This window comes from Eretmochelys imbricata, chromosome 12 (assembly GCF_965152235.1).
Source record: "Eretmochelys imbricata isolate rEreImb1 chromosome 12, rEreImb1.hap1, whole genome shotgun sequence".
Lineage (NCBI taxonomy): Eukaryota > Metazoa > Chordata > Testudines > Cheloniidae > Eretmochelys > Eretmochelys imbricata.
In genome coordinates, this window is record NC_135583.1 from 11,385,084 (window position 1) to 11,400,945 (window position 15,862).

A 15,862-nucleotide genomic window follows, 5' to 3' on the forward strand; every position below is an offset into this window, starting at 1 on the left:
ACCAGGCAGGGTTTTGGAGTCCCAGACTGGCAGGGAAAGCAGGGGGAGAAGTAGTCTTGGCACATCAGTTGGCAGCCCCAAGGGGGTTTCTGTGATCTAACCCGTCACACAACATACCAAGGGTTCTGGTGGATTCTCCATCACTGATAATTTTAAAATCAAGATTGGGTGTTGTTCTCAACAATATGCTCTAGGTATTATTTTGGGGGAAGTTCTATGGCCTGTGCTACACAAGAGGTCAGACTAGATCATCAAAATGGTCCCTTCTGGCCTTGGAATCTATGAAGATTGTTGAAGATAAAAAGTATTAAAGTAAAATCAGTGTACGCATGATTTTAAAGAATGTGTACAGGCCTAATCTGTGCATGCAATCACTGATTGCACATCAGATATTTTTACACAACTAGTTACACATTTGTCCATATATACATACATTCAACTTGCATGTGCAGTCACAATAACTATGCACATAATTAGGCAGTAATTTGCAAAATAACCAGATGCAATTACCAAAGGGAAGACAAATTGACTATTGGAGCTTAAAAACTCTATTCTACACAAAATAAATTAGTGACTAAAAAGTAAATTGTAACCAACTGCATCATCAAGGACAGTGTTCTGAGTGAGATTGTTAATGCTATGGAGTTTGTGGAGAAAGTCAGTAGTATCTTGGAGGAAGCCGGCACTTTGTGTGGCGAGTAGTTTGAGGATGGTTTCTATGAGTCTCGATATTTCTTTAGTAAGAGTGCCAGGGCCAGATGAGATGGATCTGTCTGGGTTTCCTTGTTTGTGTATCTTGGGAAAAACAGAGAAGATCCCCTGAGTTGGGATCATGGGGAGGAGGTTGTAGAGTTTCTCTTGGAATTGTTTGAGGAAGGATTTGATGACATCCTTAAATTCCTGGGTAAACTGTGGTGTGGGGTCTACTTTGAGTTCTTGATAGTAGGTGGAGAGTCAGACAGTTGCTGGTTGGCCTTGCTAAAGAACGCATCACAATGGAGGACTACGATGGTGAACCTTTTGCCTGCTGGTTTAATCACTATCTGGTGGTTGAGTTTCAGAGACTGTACAGCTGTCCTCTCAGCAGTGGAAAGATTGTGACGGATGTGATGTATGTTAAGGATATCCTTGTCAATTTTTTTCCGGAAGCAATCAATGTAATGAGTAAGAGTGTGGTGGTCCGCTGTGGGGTGTCCAGTCAGGTGATTTTTTTTTTTTCTTATGACTGTCGGTGGGGATGTGGTAATTGTGGCATCTTCATTGTTGTGAAAAAATTCTTTAAGGCTGAGTCAGCAAAATTCTTCACCATGAATGGTCCCTTGAAATATGTGTTAACTACTTATGCTAAACAATCTGTTCCACTTTGTATTTACTGTGACACTGAGTACATTACCTAGACTTAAAGAGCAGCTCTGTGTAAGGTTGATAGCTTGTATCTCTCACCAACTGAAGTTGGTCCAATAAAAGATATTACTGCAACCATCTTGCCTCTCTAAGAAATTCACTGTCAGTTACGTTGGGCTTATCTACCAGTGGAATTGTCCTATTGTGTCAATGTGTGGACACTCTTATTTCAGAATAAAAGTACATGTTTCTGTATCTCTTAATCCACTGGGGTAAAATCAGTTAAAATTTCATTGTAATGTCTATGGTATTCTAATCTGGTTCCAAGGGTTAACATTAACTGGAACAAAGCATTATAAAACAGATTCTTACCGAAGGCAAGATTCGGATTTTGCAGGTCACTGGTTTACAAATTCCTTTAACCAAGGTACTCAGAATCTAAACAAAGGAGAGGATAAATACTATTACAGAAGCAACATGAGTAAATCTTGCTCTATTGAACATATAAAGACATTTGAACACTTCTCAAAAGAAAAATATATAAAGGTCCCTAATGGAATGTTGCTTTTTACAATACATTTATTTAGTTAAAGTTTATATGCCAGTTGTGCACCCACCTTATAGTAATTTCATCTAGACCACATTTCCCTAGTTTGCTTTTGAGAATGTCATGTGGGACTGTGTCAAAAGCCTTACTAAAAACAAAATATATCACATTTACTACTTGCACTTATTCACTAGACCAGTAACCCTGCCAAAGAAGGAAATTAGGTTGGTTTGGCATGATTTGCTCTTGAAAAATCCATGCTGGCTATTCCTAATAATTGTATTATCCTCTAGATGCTTACAAATTCATTGTTTAATAATTTGTCCCGGTATCGTTCCAGGTATCACAGTTAGGCTGACTGGCCAATAATTCCTTGGGTCCTCTTTGTCCCTCTTTTAAAAGATAGGTACTGTGTTTGCCCTTCTTCAGTCTTCTGGAACTTCACTCATCCTCCATGAGTTCTCAAAAGTAAAAGCTAACAGTTCCGAGATTGCTTCAGCTAGTTCCTTAAGTACACTAGGATGAATTTCATCAAGCCCTGCTAACTTGAATACATCTAACTTACCTAAATATTCTTTATCCTGTTCTTCCCTTATTTTGGCTTGAGTTCCTTCTCCCTTTTTAATATTAGTATCTGGTCACCATTAATCCTTCTAGTGAAGACTGAAGCAAAAGAGGCATTAAAAACTTCAGCCTTCGTGATATCATCAATTATTAGCTCTCCTTCCCAGTAAACAGAAAACCTATTTTTTTGTTAGTCTCTCTTTTACTCCTAATGTATTTTAAAAAGTCTCATCTTATTGCCTTTTATGTCCCTTCCGAGGTGTAACACACTTTGTGCCTTAGCCTTTGATTTTTTCCACTACATGCTTGTGCTATTCTTTTGTACTTTTTGTAGGATTCCTTTCTAATTTTCAGGTCATTAAAGTACTACTTATGGAGCCATATTGGCCTTTACTGTTCTTCCTATCTATTGCATTGGGATAGTTTGCAGCTGTGCCTCTAATATCGTCTCCTTGAGAAACTGCCAGCTCTCCTGAACTCCTTTTTCCCTTTAATTTTCTTCTCATGGGACTTTACCCACCAACTCCCTGGGTTTGTTCAAGTCTGCTTTTTTTGAAGTCCATTGTCTTTAGGTCAAACCTCCATAACAACAGGGTGGGAGCTATCCAGGCCAGCCTTTGGATCAAGGTCAAATATTGAGGAACAGATTTAATTCAAATACCTGGTAAGAAGTACTGATTGCATATACTGAGGATAACAGGTGCAAAGGTTATAATTTTAAATGGCAATGGCAAGCTGCTACTAAGTCATCCCTTCAGTCACCCGACATGAGAAAAATGTTTTTACACTACACATTAAAAGGTAACCTGTGTGTCTAAACTGAAGACACCCAATAGCAATAAAAGTAGAAGAACTTCTTGCAACACACTTTAGAAGCAATCAACCCATCTGCCTTTCAGTAAATAGACAACATTTTTATCAGCCTATGAAGATTGCTTCCATAAACTTGCATCTTCTCTGTCAAGAAGAGTGCTCTGACTCAGATAGAGACAAAATTATTGGCCATATAAGGACAACATATTTTCGGTTGTGTGAGATTAAACTCTTTAGACTGAGGTCTCATCTCCCTTACACACAAAAGTACTAATCACTAAATCCTGACAGTTTCATCTCCACATTCTCTCTATTACCACTGTTAAAACCTTTGGTGGATTCTCTGTAACTTGATGTCTTTAAATCATAACTTGAGGACTTCAGTAACTCAGCCAGAGGTTATGGGTCTCTTACAGGAGTGCGTGGGGATGAGTTCTGTGGCCTGCAATGCGCAGGAGGTCAAACTAGATGATCATGATGGTCCCTTCTGGCCTTAAAGTCCATGAGTGTAAAACTTCATCTCATGCCTTACCTACTGCAACCTCTCCCACTCCAGTCTTTTCCACATTCCCCTAGTGGGTAGAGCACTGAACTGGAACTCAGATCTCTGTACTATTCCCAGCTCTGCCATGACACGTCACCGCTCTGAGCCTCGGTGTCCCACTTTGCAAAATGGGGATAAGGATACTGATCTCCTTCTTAAGGTGCTTTCAGATCAGTCCCCTTGCTCTGCTTCCTCTGACTGCTGGAAGAGAAAGGGATAGCCCCAGTGTACTTAATTCCCCTAACTCTTGCCTTGAATGGAGCCATACACTTGCTTGAGAAAGCTCCCTCCTACTCCACCGCCCGTTTCCTGTCTGTCACCCCACTCTTAACTAACTACTGGATAGAAGGGAACTACACTCTGACTTTCAGGAGGGATCCCAACAGCACCCTTTCTTCATACCAAATCATATGCTAAGTGTGTACTCCTGTGATTTACATTCTAAATGTTTTGCCTGAGGCAAAGGAAAAGAGGAGTCCACTGCCCAGACCCTTACCTGACAAAAGCCACATGGAGAGCCGAACAAGGCCATTCAATGTCACTGCTCAAAAGGTAATTTGTAACTTTTTGTTGGCATGTGGAACTATAGTTTAAACACATCAGCTAAGGTTGATTGCTATCATATAGAAGCAATTTGACTGACATTTAAGGAATGTTATATTTTCACTTGAATATACTCAGTTTTCCCACTACTCCTCATTGAGCCAAATCTTAAGGCTATATAAAAGAGTTCTTGCAGAGCTCTCCCAACGTGTAGGCCATTGAAAACTAAACATTGTAAAGCTACTCAGGGGCAGGGACTGTGTCATGCTGTTGTAAAGTGTTTGCTGTGCTTTGTGCTAGAATTAAACTAAAAATAAAAGGTTGTCAATGACCAGAAAAACAGAAAATCCAACTACAGCACCAAAAGGTGCAAGTTTAAAAATTGAAAAGGAAGTCAGCAGCAATATTGTTGTTCCTGTGGCTATAAAGGAAACTAAACCAGCAGTATAATCTAAGTAGATTTCATTTGAACCTGCAAAACTTTAGACATTATTCCATCCCTTACTCTCCCATATCTGCTTTTCACACAATTCTCTCTCACTCCAATAAATCCAGCAGCTCAAGAATTACTCAATTATTGTACATAAGCACCATATTTTCCTAGGCACAATAAAACCAACAAACTGGATACTTACACACTCAATTTTGTCAGGATCAGACAGCAGTGCTGCTCCCATACCTCCCTGGGGAAACACATGGCAACAGAATAAATTACAGACCGGAAAACATTAAAAAAAAAATCAACACTTTCTTCGTTTTGTAAGAAGCATCTTGCCCAACGGGAAACTACAGCAAAACTAAATCCTCCCATACAAGAAAAATGTTTTCATGTAAGCACGAATTGCTTTGTTTCTTCCTATTAGATGATAAATTTCATTCATATGTTCTCCCTAGCACCATTCAATTGATTGATGAGCCCCAAATGTCAATGGTCCCAATACAGTCTCCCATACTATGTACCTACACAAAAGGAAGTGGCAGCACAAAACAACTACTAATATTTTTAAAATATAACTTTCCACTCCTCTAATTTGGATGTTCTTCCTCGATCACCCTGTCTACATACACACAGACACCCAATCAGCTAGCTGTAAGTGTTAACATTAGATCAGTTTGGAAATTTTTGGATGGAATACTTTTCTGTCAGAAAAAGCAGATTCACTGAAATCAAAACCAGAAACACACTGATTGCGGCAAAACTTCCTCCAGAAACCAGGCAGGTTTCTGGTTGTTTTCCTGCTGTCTTGCCTGTCCACTGTGACAAGCTGTCAGGGAACATGCCAAAAAATTTCTTTTTGCATCTTCTGAAAATAATTTTCTTCAGTATTTCCCTCCTGCAAAATTTTTAATATTTTTGTCCTTTCATCCTGATTAGAAAGATATGCAAGTTTTTCAGAGAAACACTGTTTTCTACCCAGTTCTAGTTAAGATACAGAAGAAAATATTAAGTAAAAGAAAACAACACTGATAATATTATAATGCCATTTTGTAACTCAATGATGCACCATGGCCCAAAATACTGTGCTGAGAAAATACCACCTTATTTCAAAAACTCAGCAGGAATGGGCGGAGGTGGGAGTGGGAGGATTGGGCAATAGTCAGAGACTGGTGATGAAAACAGAGACATAGAAAAGATTAGGACTGTTTAGTTTAGGGAGAAGATGAACAAAAGGAAGGCACACAAAATAATGTATGGTATAGAGAGGTTCTGATCTACCCTCTCACAATACAAGAGCAAGGGAACAGTCAATGAAATTAAAATGCAACAAGTTTAAAAATAATAAAAGCAAGTATTTGTTTGGAGAATACATAATTTACTGGTGCACCTCATTGTCACAATCTATTGTCGAAGCCAAGAGTTTAGCAGAATTCAAACAAAAGGATTAGACATTTATAAAGATGAGACTATCCATAGTTACAATAGATAAAACACACTTTTAGAAGGGATATAAACTCTCATGCTTCAATGGATAAGCCAACAAGTGACCAAAAGGGGTTAAGAAGAAACTTTTCCTAGGAACTGGATACTCTATAGTTTTACACTGTAAGTTTTCTTGCACAGTCTTCTGAGTCATATGATATTCACCACGGTCAGACCCTAGATAAGGGACTAACTGGAGTGTTTAAGTTAAGATGCCTTATTTCAAAGCAACTTCTATGTTCTTATGTTCCTTAAGTCATCAGTGTCCACAGCTAACACAATTTTCGGCATGGGAAAAAGCACTATTACCCATTAATATCCCCTGCAGAAGGTCACTATGTTTCTTTGGTTCATCTACTATAAAACAGACCTATTGCACAGCACAACTCTACCTTTCTTCCATCTCACTAAGGTCATGCGGCCTAAAATAAACACCTTTCCTTTTCAAACAGTCTGACAAAAAGAAATGTTCCAGAAAACAGGAGTCCTTTCAGATATAAGTATCCTATTCCTGTTGCTTGAAAAATAGAAAAAAGAGCTCTGCCTGCACTGCAAAACAGAGTCTGTGCAATATCAAGGTAATACACATTACAGGGACATGTTTGGCAATGTGAGCCTTGGCATTTTTATTATTCCCCACTTTACTGGCAATGTTTTCAAACCAGCTGGAATACTAGAAGGTCTGATTTCAAACAGCTTTCTAAGACTATTCACAGGTTAGCTATAATAAAATACCACAGAAACTGGTCTTAAGCTTTTAGATGAAAATAGTTAAGGGTTTTTTTAATATGGCTCTAGCTAAATGAACACTGATCAGCAGGTTAAGTCGAGATTTAACACTCACTTATCCCAACATTATAATAATCATATGGTAAAATACTCCACATTCTAATATAAACTATACAGAATGACAATGTTTAATTATTACCTGTGAAGCTGCTTTGTCTTTTCAGTCTCTGCAAGATGAAGCCTGAAAGCTACATCTCACAGGAGGTTTATTAACTATGCCAACAGCATTAAGGACAGCAGGATATAGTGTTTTAACACTGTAACCAGGCTCTCTCTCTCTCTCTGGAATGACGTCATAAGTCATTTTGTGTGAGCTTCAGCTCTTTGCTGTGACAATCGCTGCAACATTTCTGCATTTTCTTCTGCTTGTGTACCTGACATTAAAGTGGAGCAACGTGGCCTGTTAAAAGCTCTATTTATACTTCAGCTGGTTTAGAAATGTCAAAAAGTTAAAAATTTAATTTAATGCAAATTAACCTTAGAAGATTTAGGATTATTTTAATGTTGCATGTGTAGGGGTAGTGTTTTGATTTGTTCATTCCCAACATATTTATTAAAACTAACCAGTTACATAAACTCAGGCTTACAAAACTGTCATTAAAGTTTACCTGCCTCGATCTAAATCTGAGCCACTCATCTTTACTATGCCAAGGAGGAAAATATTATACTCATCCATCAAGGAATTTATTTGCCTCAGGAAAGTGGGAAACTATGTTTTGTAAGGTTGATTTAACTAAAATTCTATTTAAAATGTAGTAGTCAATATTGCAGATCATAATTTACAGAATTCTTTTATATTCAGTGACATATATTCCTACATTTTAAAAAAGTTAAGTTTCCTGGGCATGCCACCACTAAAAATCAAGGAAATCACCAGTTAAGCAACATTAAATATCCATACTAGCCTCCCTTCAAGACCATGTCCTTTCAGTAAAATATAAGAGCAAACTTGCAAAATGCTTAAATTAAGAATATGCTTATGTATTTTGCTGGATCGGGGTCAAAATATCCAAAGCACACAAGATTTGTCTATGTTCATATAGTCTTTTGTGCTGGTTTCACTAAATTGGTTTAAAATCTCACCTTAAGTTGACGACACTGAATTTTTTTTATACCTACAGGAATTCAGACCCCACAACTCCACAACAACCTTCCCCTTCCAACATACAATCACCCAAAATCACATATCCATTACCTGAAAATAATGCAAAACCTAAATAAGTCCCCAGCAAAATTAAAATATCTTGCTGATACTCTTCAAACGACACCTGTATATTTAAAGAAGGATCTTACAATTACCATGGAATAGACCAATACAGATTATGTAATTAAAAGACTGCCACAACACACGAACAAGGGAGCCAAATTAAGGTTGCACAAGCAACCTGAATTTTGCAATTTCCTAACTTTTGAGTGGGCTAAATGGTCTCGTACCACAGGAAATTACAAACTTTAAAAATTCAGTTTTTAAAAAAGGAAAATTGAAAAAAGCAAATTCCATCATGTGGAACCATATCAGTCATCTCACATAGATCATAAGCAGGGTTGGGACTTCTAGATTCACAGTACAGAGCTCTATTACTTGAGCTATTGGAGCAACTGGTACCTTAATAGTAGGTTGTTATATGTGGCTACCCACTAGAAGGGGAGGAGTTATGAACTTTTTCAGCGTGCTTCACAGCTATCTGCTAAACAAGAGAGTAACGTTGGCACTCTGGAATTTTGGGCTCAATTCTGAAAGAGAGTATTTCGGAACTTATAGTCTCTCCAGCCCTGTTCATCCCCATTTCCCCTTCTATTCCAGTTTCACCTGCATTTAAGTAAGGCTGATTCCTTCTCCATCCTGCTTGGGCAACAGCAGGAAAGCATTCAGAATACAGTAGAGAGCATCTGTGCCTTCAGATCTGGGGACTGGGATCACAGCAACCAGGAAGAGCAACTGCAGGGAAAATACTGCTCAGGCCCTGCAGACGCAATGTTCAGAAAATTTTGTTGCCAACTACTAACAAACCCCTACTAAACATGTGCAAATGGTGATTTTCGGAGGTTTATAACTTTGCCAATTTTGGGTGAACGATCATGGGGATCCCAAAGTGACCCCTGCCAAATTTTAAGTCCCTGTTCCAAGCATGGAACTAATGCTTCTCAACAAATTGGGTTAGTTTGGGGTGGTTTTTTTGGGTAGGCTGTTTTTTTTTAATATTAGCAAAACACTTCCTCCTAACTTTGTTCTTGGAAATAGCTGAATCTTTTTCGATAGAACTTTCCAAAAATATTCTGGTTGAGGCAGATGACCAGCATAGAACATTTCAACCTGAAATTTCCAACTGAAAACAGTCTTACAATTAGAAAGCATTAGAAAACCATGACTATAGGCATTGTTACCAGCCGTCTGTGTAACCTATCAATCTTAAAACATTCTCTCTGATTACAACATATTCATTTAATTCAACAATTGAAGATGATGGTAAATTTCTTATTATAGTTTCAAAATGAAAACCACTATCGTGTACAAAAAATATTTTATCTATTCTTCTCTTGTAAAGAGACGTACCAATTTTGTTCTGAAATATGTTAACATGTATATCCTAAAAATTATGATTATCCACATTTATTTGCAATTTTATAGCAGAAAGAATACTGTTCACAATTCAGCTACAAACTGCTCAAAGGTATCAAAATCTGATTTTCAGATCCAAAATATATAATCTATATTTAACTTTTTTGTTACTTCTGTCCTTGATATAATTCCACAGGAGAAACATTACCCTGTTATAAATAACCATAAGTAGATTAGCATATGAAAATGTCATATGGACAATAGGAACTGATCAAGAATTATATTCTAATGAAATTGATCATTCTATTCAAATGTTGTGGTTTTATTGTCTTTAAAATATCATTGATTCCCAGTTAACTGGTTATTTAGCAATCATTTTATTGTTAAAGATTATTTGTGTGATTTAACTAATCAGCATCATTTGGTACTAATGAATATTTGGTATTTATTTAATATTAATGAGCTGTAAATATAAACATGAAATTTTCCTCCTCAATAAAATAGATTTTTGGTTCTGAGAAAGACAGTATTAATTCTCTTTGCTATCTCTTTATTTAATAAAATAATTTTTATATGAAGCATTTTGAGGTGTTCCTTTTTCATGTTAAGAGTGGAATAAATATTAGTTTTTTCTTTTATAACTGACAGTAATAACAGCAATTAAAATACCAGTCAATGTTAATGCTAATTCTGATATCTAGTTAAAGGATGCTGCAAGTCAGACTCTTTTGCATCACCTTGCTAGAATAGAACTGATCCAAAATCCCAATATATTTCACTTAAAGGAAGTTGAAATACCAAACTAAATTTCTTTAGCCAACAACGATAACCAGAAGGCTAAGATTTTGGGTTTTGTAACCCTCCAATAGAGAACTGAGATGCACTGAAATCAGGGGTCACTTAACACCTCTGTCCCCTATCCCCAGAAGCATTATATCTACTTGGAGCAAAGCTTCCCTGCTTTTCTGTTCATACAACAAGCTAATTATTCCTGTCAATAGGTTGGCCTGATGAACAGCCACCACGTGCAGCTTTCTGAAGCCGCGGCATCCCTAAAGATGAAATATTGTTTAAGCTGAAAAGAACCTTCCAATTATGATGCCATGCTGGAGAGCATTCTGGCAGCCTTTCATTCAGCCTAAGTGAGGGAGCAACGAAATTCCCTTTTGTTTAGTGATAACAGAAACAGGGGGATTGATTGAATTGCAGTGAAGGAAGGTAGGGGCACAATAGCAGGTAAGCCAGCAGACAGCGAGAGAAACACTTTTAACATGGCCCTAGGAGAAAGCCGAGAGAGAGATTCTTTTTGAGCAGAATACTGGTTGGAAAGAGACTTGAAATTCTGTTCAAGGAAACTGCCTCCTCTTTGTTCCTACTGTGTTCAGGGAAAGATGACTGCATGTACATTTTTTGTAAAAAAGCAGGATTGCACCTAAGAAATACCTGAATTTCATTCTTCTGCTAATTTAAAATAGCCTGCAAGGCCCCAAATTTTGACAACAGATCAGGGAAAAGGGAGCAACAATAAAATGGCTGGCCTGATGATTCTAATGGTCTGGACAAATACAGTTGCCCTTATTTCTGAATGTTAAGAGATCACAGTTGCAGCCAAGAATAGAATGACTCATTGCAACTATAAATAATTGAACATTCAGAACAGAGAAAATCAAATAACAACTTGCCAGAACCAGAAAAGCAGAACATGTGTTGCATCCTGTGCCTGTAAGCAGGAAAAGAGAATATTTAAAGGGATTAAAATCAACCTGCCTTAGTAGAATATTCTTTTGGACAGCCCATGTTGATATCAATCCCAGCTACATCATTCTCTCTGAAAAGAAAAGAACAAAAAATCCCCACAAATATTTCAGACTAGAAAAGGAAAAAAGCATCTTGCCAGAGAGCCTGCTTAAGTGAGTTTTCCATCCCCAAGAGGTTTAGATGAGAATTTGAAGTTTGGAGATTTTTTCCAAACCTCTGAATCTTTTCTTTTATCTCCTCACTAGTTTAAATTTTGTGTATATTTATACAGTGGTCTCCAAAACCACTTCAATACGTATATAAGAATTTCATTTGCCCTTATGGAAGAATTCAAAGACTCTTACTGACTCTTAGGGAACAAACATAGCTAGGATGTTCTCCCTACAAACTCATACCCTGCAAAATATTGTTTTATATCATTTTTCAAAAATAAACAAGAAAAATTTCTCATGATTTCTCAGGTGATTTTATGTGGGTTTAAAAGTTATATTCCTCACCACTGAAGCAAAACTTCTACTGTTTTTCTTCTGTTTAACACACATCCAGTTGAGAGCTTTAAAATCACAAATAACACAAGAAATTGGTCAATAGGGCTTTATCAGCAGGTGTGCAGCATCACAAAAAAAAACACGCTGAGGACAGAGACCTGGCATGCCTATTACAAAGTTGCACAGCAGTCACTAGCATGAAAAGTAATTGCTTGAGCAGCTACTGCCTTGAAAAAAAATCATTACTGCTAATGGGAGCAGGAGTACAGCCTGTTCATGCTGTTCCCCCACTGATCTTTCTAGATGGCGAAATCTGCTGCAACTTGCTGAGCAGTTGCTTCAACGCTTAGTCGAACTTTTTTTTACCCTAGTAGCTCTGCTAATCACACAGGACTCTCATACCTTACTTCTGACCTCTAAAAATATTAATTTCCCCTTGAAAACTTATAACTAACTAACTACCTACCTACCACTACTACTAATAATAATACAAATAAAAAAAATACATCAAACTGCATCAATGCCTGGTTTCAAATGATAGCTGCATTTGGATAAAACTGAAAACTAGTCTTTACAAATTAAATTACACCCCAGCAAGCCACAGGGAAAGAAATTATTTTCAGGTAAGATTCTATGAGAACTTACACAAGCTTGGCTACAGCCAAGGCTCTCTCAGCATCTGCTGATCCCTGTGGGGCAAAAAGGATATAATTAATATTTGTTCACTTGATTCTGTTTTATAATAAATGCTTTTGTGTAGATCGGGGTGGCTAACCTGAGCCTGAAATGGAGCCAGAATTTACCAATGTACTTTGCCAAAGAGTCACAGTAATACGTCAGCAGCCCCCCCATCAGCTCCCCAACCCCGCTCCCAGTGCCTCCCACCCACCGGCAGCCTCGCCAATCAGCACCTCTCCCTCCCTCCCCGCAACTCCTGATCAGCTGTTTCGTGGTGTGCATGAGGCTCTGGGGAGGAGGGGGAGGAGCGAGGGCACTCAAGGCTCAGGGCAGGAAGGGGTGGAGTGGGGGTAGGGCCTGTGGCAGAGCCAGGGGTTGAGCAGTGAGCACCCCCTGGCACATTGGAAAGTTGGCATCTGTAGCTCCAGCCCCGGAGTCGGTGCCTATACAAGAAGCCACATATTAACTTCTGAAGAGCCACATGTGGCTCCGGAGCCACAGGTTGGCCACTCCTCGTGTAGATATACATATTTTATACACTTTTTAGAGTGGGTATATGTATAATATGACAGAGGTCCACTACTCGGTAGCAAAATTAGTCAGTTAAAGACAAATCTGAAGCCAGCATAGTGTGTGAAGTTAAGAATGTACTTAAATCTTTGCAGGATCAGGGCCCACTATGTAACACACATGTTGTCCTGCATTTTAAAAGTCAAAACTGAATTTGTTTTAATCTAATAAAAACATTATATTCACAATAAATATTGTCCCTTTTTCTTCTAAATGTGCAAATCTTAGCTGAACCACCATGACACAGATATGCCTAAACTGAGACCTGTGTAACTGTAGCTCTGTAATCCTTGCCCACCAAACGTTGCTTGCGTTGTCTAAAACTTGTATTATCTGGGGCGGGAACAATGTTCTTCTTTCTTCTGTGACTTGTATGGCATTGTGAAATGTTAAACATCACTGTTATTTACAGGATTGACACATGCCAATGAACCAGTTAACTGAATGAATGAACAACAAAAAATGTTGATAAAAAAAGTGTTAAACGTTATTAAAACTACTAAACACAAATGATGTCTAGCTATGAGTTCTATTTAATGAAATTACAAATGATGGTAAGATCACATTTCACTGTAATTTAGTTTTGGTACCAGTATGTTTGAACACATAGCTAAGATGACATTGTGTAGAAATAAGCTACATCTGTGGCCCACAATACACACATTGGTCACCTATTCTGTGTATGCTTGCATACAATTAGTTTAGAAATCTTGCAATGCACTCAGTGTGAAATTAGAGTCCAGAAAGATTAACACCGGTTGAGAAATCTGGGAGCTGCTTAACATCTGACACAGAGCTACATTTAGCTATATCTAAACAGTACAGTGCCAATAAAATTAATCAGAAATGTAACTGTTCTTGGTGTCTTACCATTTGAAAGACAACACAATCTCTCTCTCTCACACAGGTTCTGAAAACAACTCTTTCGTTCGGAGCTACAAAGTCCACTGTTTCAAGCACCTCTACGTGAAATAGGATAGAGAGACAAAAAATGGGAGAAAATAATATAGCTAAATATAATCACAAAATAAGCCAGCCGAAGCAATTAAAAATATACAATGTGCATATAAAATGAATTTCTACCAAATAAAGCTGTACACCTCACTGTCAGAATCAAAGTTTATCAAGAAACAATGCAGAGTTGAGTCATATATGCAAAAAGTTCATTAGGTTGTCATACAACGGACAATTAAGCATTACAACCAATGCTTCATCCCTCACACAGATATTTGTGAAAAACAGTGGTTTTAGAATCAGAGCATGAAATGCAAGACTTACTGCTGAATGTCCTAGTTCACGAGTCTAAACTATTAACTTGATGTTATTGAAATTTTAACAAAACTTGTTTATGAAAGCAGACATAGAAATAAATGAGTTATTTCCCTGAATGGCTAGAGCAGTTCTTCTGCTCTGTCTGTTAGTGATGCACTTTGGCTAGCTTTTCTAAAGACAATTTTATGTTGAAATATGTATTTTTTAAAATTCCTTGGTCAATGCTACTAATATAACTGTAAGCTTCTGCAATGCACCTTAAGCCAACCAGGGGGCTGAAACTGATGCAGAACCAGAGGCAGCCTATTTGGCAGGCTGTGCTTACCAACAGGAACTGACATGGACTTTTATCTTCTGCACTGGCTAGTTTCCTAGTCCAGCTTAAGGTACTGATTTGGTTTTTAAAAGCCCTAAATGTCTTACAATCTGACTACTTGAGGGACTGTCCATGTCCCTCTCTCATGCCATACTGATCCACCCACAATCAGCGCAAGAACCTGAACTGGATCTCTCTTGATTTAGAGGAGAAGCTGATGGTAGAGCCTTCATTATGAGGCGGCCTCAGCTTTAAAATCTAGCCTATGTTCTGGAAAAAATAAAACAAAAAATATGTCTGTTGATTTTCAGGCCATGCCAAGGCTTTTGGAGAGAGAGAGGCTTAAGGATTAAAGCCTGTGTAAAGATGTGTAGTTCCTGGGGTAAACAACAGTTACTAGTTTTATTATTTGCCTTTGTGAGCTATGTCAAAGACACTTGGAACGTTAACATTTAGGTTAATAGGTTTATAGGTTTAATTTCTTTCAATTTCTAATAAGAGCGAGAAGTAGTTTAAAATGTGAACCTTTAATATTCATTAATTTCTCTCACCTTGCACAATGCATGTGAACTAGTCACTTTCACGCTCCAGTTCTCAATCACCAGACATAACGCTGCAGTGTTGCTTATGGATACCCCAGGAGAATGCTGGACTCCAGACATCTCCTACCGTTACCCTATACTAGAATTAAAACGACTTGAATCCAATTGAAAAAAATTCAATTTTTTTAAATCTTGTTTTTAGAAAACATACTGAGCCCAAGCTAACCTGATGGCATCTCAAATTTGTGTAATTTACTGAAAGCATACATAGCATTCTTCCTCTCCCCAAAACACTGCCAGGTCCTCTGGGAAGGACTGCAGCTGTGATCACTACTGCAAAATCCATGTGCTAAATCCAAAAGGATTACGGCAGTATTCTAAAACATTTCTGAAGAGAGGTATGGTACAGCAAAACAGTGACTTGTATTAGCCTACAGAAATTACCAGATTCTAAAATTTTCTTGATAAAAGGTCTTAATGAGAATTGCACATGCGTTATGAAGCCTTGAATTTAATACAGTGAATTCATTTGAGTATAAAACAATTGAATTTAACTCCATGATCAAGACGAAAACAGACAAGCCACTGAGAAGCTGTAAGTAACATTGATTCA

The 15,862-nt window shown here is 37.8% G+C and overlaps 1 protein-coding gene across 4 annotated transcripts in view; it reads right to left on the reverse strand.

Annotated features, from left to right (window-relative positions):
• DUS2 (dihydrouridine synthase 2) overlaps nucleotides 1-15,862 on the reverse strand; it is a 56,306-nt gene that overhangs the window by 22,129 nt on the left and 18,315 nt on the right. For all 4 annotated transcript variants that reach the window (XM_077830764.1, XM_077830763.1, XM_077830765.1 and 1 more), the window contains exons 4-8: nucleotides 13,990-14,081; nucleotides 12,517-12,560; nucleotides 11,389-11,453; nucleotides 4,991-5,034; nucleotides 1,717-1,782 (exon numbers count right to left, since the gene is read on the reverse strand). In XM_077830764.1, coding sequence (XP_077686890.1) covers nucleotides 1,717-1,782; nucleotides 4,991-5,034; nucleotides 11,389-11,453; nucleotides 12,517-12,560; nucleotides 13,990-14,081 — 311 coding nt within the window. The remainder of the gene's footprint in view (nucleotides 1-1,716; nucleotides 1,783-4,990; nucleotides 5,035-11,388; nucleotides 11,454-12,516; nucleotides 12,561-13,989; nucleotides 14,082-15,862) is intronic.